Consider the following 7,839-nt stretch of genomic DNA (forward strand, 5'->3'; position numbering starts at 1 on the left):
TCGAAAAAAATTCTTTTTGACAAAATAGATCAGGACTTTTTTTTAAACTCGCATTCAAAACGGAGCCCCGACGCGAAGCCAGGGCTCCGCAACTAGTTATTTATTAAATGAAAAATAATAGCAACCAGTACTAGTACTACCTTAGAGCACTCGGTGTCCACTCTGAAATCGACCGTCAACCCAAAATCGACGCCGGGATCGACGGTCGGTCGACACCGGCACGACGTCGATCCCGCCGTCGATTTCCAACCTCCACAATCCGACGCTGAGTTCCAACGGATCAATTGTTTGAATTTTGAAAAAAACTAGCCGTTTAACGGCTAGTTTTGGTTTTTTTTTTTTCTTTTTCCTTTTTACACTATAAATAACACTACATTTTAACATTTTAACACACACACACACACACACTCATTATTCACCTTTCACCATATTTTATATCTTTATTCATCAATTTTTTTTATCTTTTTTCTAAAATATGTCGTCTTCTTCGAGTTCTTCCGGCGACACGTTCACGAAGTACACAATAAACGTAATTGAAAATTTATCCGGTGAAGAAGAAGTTAATTCACGTCGTTATATACGTCGAAATCATTATGAAGCACATGATCGTTTGATGGACGATTATTTTAATGAGGGTTGCAAATATTCGGCTGATAATTTCAAACGAAGATTTCGAATGCGGCGACGTGTTTTTCTTAGGATTATGAATGATATTCTAAGCTACTCAGAAAATCCATTACCGTATTATTTTAGATGGTTTCATCGAAGACAAGATTCACGTGGTAAGTGGAGTATTAGCCCACATTTGAAGATGACAGCCGCGCTACGTCAGCTAGCATACGGTTATACACCGGATGCGTTGGATGAGTATCTTCAAATGTCCGAACGAGTTGCTCGGGAATCTCTACACAACTTTTGTAGGTGTATCATTGATTTGTATGCTAACGTGTACCTAAGAGAGCCTACTTTGCATGACATTCATCGTTTGTATGAAGGTCATGAAAGGATTCATGGTTTTCCGGGCATGTTGGGTAGTATAGATTGTATGCACTGGGCATGGGCAAAATGTCCAGTTGCGTGAAGAGGACAGTATATGCGAGGTGATCACAGTCACCCAACTATTATGTTTGAAGCGGTCGCCTCGTATGATAATTGGATTTGGCATGCGTATTTTGGTGTAGCGGGTTCAAACAACGATATTAATGTGGTAAACACTAGTGATTTGTTCAACTCAATGCTTAATGAGGAAATGCCTGACATTCCTTATCAAATTAACGGGGTTCATTATAGCAGGGGGTATTATTTAGCTGACGGTATTTACCCAACTTGGGCGGCATTTGTTAAGGGATTTTCAAGTGCCGTTGATGAAAAACGTACTTACTTTACAAAGAAACAAGCGAGTGCTCGCAAAGATGTTGAAAGAACGTTTGGGATCCTACAAGGCCGTTGGCATATTCTTCAGCAACCCGCACGAGCTTACGAGGTGAATATAATGAGACAACTAATGTACACCTGCATCGTGATACACAACATCATTATCAAAGACAATGGATACAACCTTGCTGAGAATGATTGGGTAGTTGAGCCCGTCCAACATAAACAACGTACGTGGATCGATAGGTGCGACGCTCGAGCATGAAGAACGAGGGAGTTACGTGATAGAGAAGTGCATGAAGGCATACGATATGATTTGGTTGAACATTTGTGGGATCTTCGTGACGACCTATGAATTTTATTACGTATTAGTTTATTTTATGAATTTTAATAAATGTAATGGTTTATGTTATGAATTTTAATTAATGTAATATTTTATTTTATGAATTTTAATCAATTATTTTGTTTTTATATTAAATTAGTTAAATACAATATTTAAAATTCAATTTAAAAAAATAAAAAATAAAAAATGGACACTGAAATCGACACTGAAATCGATACTGTGGACACCTCCACCTTACACACTGTAAGTCAATTTCAGTATCAAAAATGAACACTAAAATCGACACTAAAAAATCGACACGGACACCTTGTCCTCTTATATTTCTTTTCACCTTACCAAAATCTCTTTTCACCTTTCTAAATTTACATTGAGCCTCACACCCCTACACCTGCAGAGTAATAATTTGTTCCAACTTCCAAAGTCCAACTTGAGTACTTGACTTTTAACTTTCACATTCTCAATTTTATTTACAATTTGTTCATAATCTCTCTTCCTCCTCATAGATCATAGTTCTCCTTTTCTCTTTCTTCATTCACACCCGTCTTTCTCAGTTCCAAAATTATGAACTTCAAACACGAAATAACATCATCGATTCATTGATCATAAAGCTGTAAGTATCTATCAACTTCATCTTCATACATATACTTCATATTTATTTATAGTTTAAAATTTGTTTATGTATTCATTTCATAAATTATTGGTGCTCCGTAATAGATGTATTAATGTATGTATGGAAGCTGTAAGTAATAGATTTATTGTTGGCTTGTTGCTCCGTAATAGATGTATGGAAGTTGTATTATTGTTGCTTCATATTTATTTAAAGTTGTAAGTATGGAAGCCACAAGTGAAAATATGAACACTGATTGTTCTTAGAATAAATTGGGAGTAAGAGGTTAAACCATAAATTTTGTGAATGATTGAATTATAAAATAATGAAATAATAGTATGGAAGCCACAAGTGAAAATATGAACACTTGACTGTTCTTAAAATAATTTGGGAGTAACAAGTTAAACTATAAAATTTGTTAATGATTATATTATAAAATAATGAAATAATAGTATGGAAGCCACAAGTGAAAATATGATCACTGACTGTTCTTAAAATAATTTAGGAGTAACAAGTTAAACTATAAATTTTGTGAATCCATTGTGAATGTCACTGTACAAGTAAGTGATGTTTGAAAAAGATATATGTAAGTGTCTATAAGAGTGTTAAACTAGTAATACACTAATTTATTTTTTGATTCATCTTGTTTGACTAGGTAAATCATTAAAAGTTCAGAATTAAGTATATGGAAGGCACAAGTGAAATGAACCCGATTAGTCCGATGCAAGCTTCTTCATCAAGGAGTGCACACGAGTATGTACACATTGATGTCAGTGAGGATCTTCCGACTGATAATGAACCAAATAACTTAAATAGTGGCGAACAAATTCATGATGAAGAAGATGAAGTGGAGTTGAAGCCTAAGCGTCGAAGGACCTCGAGTGTGTGGGAGGAATTTGTTGTTGTAACTTTGAAAAATGGCATACAAAAAGTCGAGTGCATTCACTGTAAAAAAAAATTGGCGTTGTCAAAAAGTGGCACTACAACAACATATCAGCGGCACTTAGTTACTTGTTCGCAACGCAAACAATACCAAAGAACTCAACAAATGTTGAATTTTCAACCTGAGGCGGATATGGGATTTGAAAAGCCTCCTTCGTTAATTTCACCAAATACAAAGTATGATGCTAACAAGATGAGGGAAGCAATCGCAGCCTGGATAATGGGTACTGAGCAACCTTTTAACGTTGTGGAGGATGATCTATTTGTTTGGATGATGAATACGACTAATCCTTTGTTTGAGAAAGTAAGCAGGGTAACAACTAAAACAGATTGTATCAAGTTTATGAGCATGAGAAAAAAAAATTAAAGGCCCTTACAAATACCACCTCAACAATTAGTTTGACAACCGATTGTTGGAGGTCATCTCATCAAAACATAGAGTACATGGTCATCACGGGGCACTTTATCGATTATAAATGGAGGTTTGATTAATTTTTTGTTTAGATAACATTATTTATATTATGTATTGATTGAATATATATGCGCATGTGCTTACTATAGGGATGGCAAATATCAGTGAACCTTAACTCAATGCTTATGTTGACCCTAGGTAACCACCTACTGTTTGTGATATATCCATGTGGCACATTTGACTAAGTTTATATCAGAAAGATATAGTTTTTTTTATCCATGTAATGTATATTCTTAATTGATAATATGTATCTAAATATTTATCTCATCAACGTACTGTTTGATATTGTTAATATATATCATAATTATAATTATACCTTATAAACATACTGTCAACAACTTTGACTATTGTTCATTATATTTTAATATGATGTTATATATTTTACTTCACAGATTACATAAACGCGTGCTAAATTTTGTCCACGTTCCTCCTCCTCGTACCGGTCTTGATATAGCAGATGGCATATATAATTGTTTGAAGGATTGGGGAATTGAGGATAAGATCTTCTCTATCTCTGTGGACAATGCATCATACAATGATAGAGTTGTTGAGACACTTAAAAGAAATTTCACCTTGTTAAGAAAGCTTCCTTGCAAAGGTAAGCTAGTTCATGTTAGATGTTGTGCACATATCTTGAATCTTTGTGTTAAAGATGGACTTTCAAAGATTGATCATGTTATTGAAGAAGTTCGTGAAGCCGTGAAATATATTAATTACTCCGAGGCAAGATGACAAACATTTTCAAATGTTGCACATCAACTAAAAGTACGCGATAGAAAGTTATTGCTTGATGTTGCAACAAGGTGGAACTCCACTTATGATATGTTGTCTCTTGCTCTTAAGTTCAAAGATGTATTCCCAAGGTGTATATATATATATATATATATATATATATATATATATATATATATATATATATTAGCATATTAAGTTTTTTATTGTACAATCTTTTATCTATATTAACTTTTGGGTGTTATATTAGCTATGCAGATTATGAACCTAAATTTCAACATTTGCCGAGCGAAGAAGATTGGGATAATGTGACTAGTGTGTGTGAAATTCTGAAAGTTTTCAAGGTTTTCATTTTATTTTTTTATCACTAATATTTCCCTTATGCTAAATCATATTTTATCACTGATTTTTCCTATGTTTGTTATTCGTAGATGTGTACGAATGTTATTTCAGGAAGTTATTATCCTACTGCCAATTTATACCTTATTGAGGTTTATAAAGTCAAACAAGTGTTAGATAATGGAACTAATTCTGAAGATCAATTTGTTCGTGATATGGTGAAAGTTATGAAGGTAAAGTTTGACAAGTATTGGGGGGAGTGCCATTTGCTTATGGCTATAACTTCTGTTCTCGATCCAAGGTTAAAAAATGGTTGATTGGAATGTCCTATCACAAATTATATGCACCGGATCAAGCTGTCAAGAACATAAAAGAAGTGGAAGATGCACTCGAGGATATGTATAAAGAAAATTTGGAGACACATGATGCATTGATTAAGGAAGCTGCTACAAATGGAATCAAATGTACTAAAGGAAGCAATAGGTTTAGTGAAGACACAACAAATGGATCGGGATGAGAGGAGTATGAGAAATATATCAAAGAAGTGGATTTGCAAAAGCCACAAGTGTCTGAGCTGAAAATGTACTATGATGAAGGCTTATATATAACTCAAGGAGGAATGGAATCATTCAACGTATTAGAGTGGTGGAACATTCATAAGCTGAAATTTCCGGTTTTATCGAAAATGGCCAGCGATGTACTTGCTATTCCAATATCTACAGATGCATCTGAGCATTTAGTGCTGGGGGCAGAGTCATTGAACCATTCCGATCTTCGTTAGCACCGGACACGGTAGAAATGCTGATTTGTGCAGGGGATTGGATTAGACAAACTTTTGGATTGAAGAAGAAAGTTAAGGTACTTTTTTTATGAAAAAATTACGCCGTTGGTACCTGTGGTTTGTTCATATTTTCATCACAACACCTAAACTTTATTTTTTGCGTAGTTGGTACCTCAGTTTTTTGTAACTTGCGTAGTTGGTACCCAAGACTAACTGCCGTGAATTAATAATGTTTAAACCCTCACATGTGCCACACATGTGAGGGCAAATTCGTCCCTTTCAAAATTTTGAGCATATAAGATATGCATATCGTTGTACAGATAGAGAAGAGACAGGAGGATAGTTATAGTTATTCAAACAAACAAAAACACCCAAATATTCATTGAAGCTATAGTAGGATGATTGTTTAAACAAACATATGCAAAGATCGAAGTGATCGGAGGTTTTTCTTTTTTTTTTAAACTACTCACGCAAACATCAATCTCTATGGATTTAAATTAGGGCTCTTCTTTACGGATTTATCTGAGGCAAGTGTATTAATCTTAATAGTTCATATTAAATTTGAATTTCACATATTTTCCTATATAAACTTTATACATCTGTATAAAAAATAAACTATATTTGAATTGAGTTATCTTAATGTTTGAATTTTAATCGTGTCTCATTTATCAATTAAATAAATTTAATGCTAATTAAATTGGAATCTCTGTATATGCCAAGTTAGTTTAGGTTGTGAACAGGATGTCAAGGATTGTTGTGAAAAGAACAAGTGATGAGGGTTCTGGAAAAGAAGAATTATATAATGATATCAGTCTTTTGTCTAATGCTTTGTATGGAGATAATAAAACACGACCTAGGATTGTGAATTCTACAGCTAGTAGTCGATCCAAGTCGGTTGTAAAACCACAATTTTCGAATACAACAAGGTCTAAATCTAAAGTTAGTAGTAACAAATATCGATTTTTAAAAGACAATAAATCAATTTGTGGTTGGAGCAATTTAAAATCATTTACACATGTTCGTAACAAGCTGTTTAATTGTTGTTTCTCTCTTCAAGTATATGTTCGTAACAAGCAGTTTAATTGTTGTTTCTAAATTAACTTACCGTTTCTCTCTTCAATCATTTACACATGTTCGTAACAAGCGATTTAATTGCGGTTCAATTTGGAGTTGGGACACTTTAAAATCCTTCTTTTAATCGCTCTGTTGAAGATCTAATCTTCATGAGATTTTGCTGGCATCAAAATCAGAATTATATGAATCGGGGAGTATGGGTTAAAATAATGAAACAGACGAATATACCCTCACATGCGTGGCACATGTGAGGGGTTACCTGTTAAAACTTAACGGCAGTTAGTCTTGGGTACCATCTACGCAAGTTACAACAAATCTAGGTACCAACTACGCAAAAAATAAAGTTTATGTGTTGTGATGAAAATATGAACAAACCACAGGTAACAACGGCGTAATTTTTTCTTTTTTTTATCTTAAAATGTATACTTATGATATGTAATTTTTTATTTTTCATTTTGAACATGTACATAATTGTTATGAGTTACTGATCTTGAACTTTGTAGGAGGAATTACCGATAGAGATTACATTGCCCGATGTTAAAAAGTCGAATTGAAGGTGTATTTTCTATATGATTATAACAATAACATCAATTAAGATGAATATTTTCTGATGTTACTTTGTTGTGTATAATGCAGGTTACCTTGATTAATTAAAATTAACTTGTAATCCACAAGTATATGACTTGATGTCATTTCACTGAATTTGGAAGGTTGGAAGATAAACCACAAGTTTTTGATCTTCTTTTGAAGTGGTTGTTCTAGACTTTGAATGGTTGAATTTTTATGGCTTATGTAGTTATATGTATGTTTAATGTAGCTGCTTGCACTTCATTTTTTGGAAATGGTTCTAGATTTATCATGGTAGAATTTTTTGGTTTGTATAATTGTATATATGTTTTGTGATGCTAAAGTTGTAAGACATGGATGTTTTAGATTTAATATAACTGAATGAAGTTAGACTTATCACTAGTTTTTTTTTTTTTTTTTTTTTGAAAAGATTCAATTAACGAGCTCAAGTTTTTATTAACAAGCCGAGCTTTATTCGAGCCAAAACTTGTTTTAAGTTTCTTAGAGAAAACAAGCCGATCACGAGCCGAGCTCGAGCTTTTAACATGTATCACGAGCCGAGCTCGAGCTTAAAAATTAAGGCTTGATTCGAGCCGAGCTCGAGCTCG

General features: G+C 33.7%; 3 protein-coding genes across 15 annotated transcripts; all 3 read left to right on the forward strand.

Annotated features, from left to right (window-relative positions):
* The first annotated feature begins 475 nt into the window (after positions 1-475).
* LOC139893636 (uncharacterized) lies at positions 476-1,081 on the forward strand. Its single transcript, XM_071876815.1, has one exon. The coding sequence runs from the start codon at positions 476-478 to the stop codon at positions 1,079-1,081; it is 606 nt and encodes a 201-aa protein (XP_071732916.1).
* Positions 1,082-1,093: 12 nt separating this feature from the next.
* On the forward strand, positions 1,094-1,639 carry LOC139893644 (uncharacterized). The gene has a single exon (XM_071876823.1). It carries the CDS (start codon positions 1,094-1,096, stop codon positions 1,637-1,639), a length of 546 nt encoding a protein of 181 aa, XP_071732924.1.
* A 563-nt stretch (positions 1,640-2,202) lies between these two features.
* On the forward strand, positions 2,203-7,537 carry LOC139867845 (zinc finger BED domain-containing protein RICESLEEPER 1-like). 13 transcript variants are annotated; one of them, XR_011765936.1, is made up of 6 exons: positions 2,203-2,327; positions 2,980-3,748; positions 4,131-4,601; positions 4,721-5,667; positions 7,168-7,220; positions 7,301-7,537. XR_011765936.1 is itself a non-coding variant. In XM_071856218.1 (5 exons), exons 2-5 carry the CDS (start codon positions 3,711-3,713, stop codon positions 5,124-5,126), a joined length of 555 nt encoding a protein of 184 aa, XP_071712319.1. In that variant the 5' UTR covers positions 2,203-2,327; positions 2,980-3,710; the 3' UTR covers positions 5,127-6,937. The 13 variants fall into 13 exon arrangements, 3 of the variants coding, with proteins under 3 accessions (XP_071712319.1, XP_071712324.1, XP_071712329.1); XR_011765935.1 differs by having other exon boundaries at positions 7,168-7,537; XR_011765939.1 differs by lacking the exons at positions 7,168-7,220; positions 7,301-7,537 and adding an exon at positions 3,828-3,876 and having other exon boundaries at positions 4,721-6,937.
* Positions 7,538-7,839: the final 302 nt, after the last annotated feature.

This window comes from Rutidosis leptorrhynchoides, chromosome 1 (assembly GCF_046630445.1).
Source record: "Rutidosis leptorrhynchoides isolate AG116_Rl617_1_P2 chromosome 1, CSIRO_AGI_Rlap_v1, whole genome shotgun sequence".
Classification (NCBI taxonomy): domain Eukaryota; kingdom Viridiplantae; phylum Streptophyta; class Magnoliopsida; order Asterales; family Asteraceae; genus Rutidosis; species Rutidosis leptorrhynchoides.

What these genes read in the sequence shown, in the direction of transcription:
- LOC139893636 (XM_071876815.1), top strand. Translation starts at nt 476, where the DNA reads ATGTCGTCTTCTTCGAGTTCTTCCGGCGACACGTTCACGAAGTACACA.
- LOC139893644 (XM_071876823.1), top strand. Translation starts at nt 1,094, where the DNA reads ATGCGAGGTGATCACAGTCACCCAACTATTATGTTTGAAGCGGTCGCC.
- LOC139867845 (XM_071856218.1), top strand. Translation starts at nt 3,711, where the DNA reads ATGGTCATCACGGGGCACTTTATCGATTATAAATGGAG. An exon ending in AAGAAAGCTTCCTTGCAAAG is followed by an intron (nt 4,337 to 4,728) that starts GTAAGCTAGTTC and finishes TTAGCTATGCAG; the next exon opens with ATTATGAACCTAAATTTCAA. An exon ending in AAATTCTGAAAGTTTTCAAG is followed by an intron (nt 4,815 to 4,901) that starts GTTTTCATTTTA and finishes TGTTATTCGTAG; the next exon opens with ATGTGTACGAATGTTATTTC.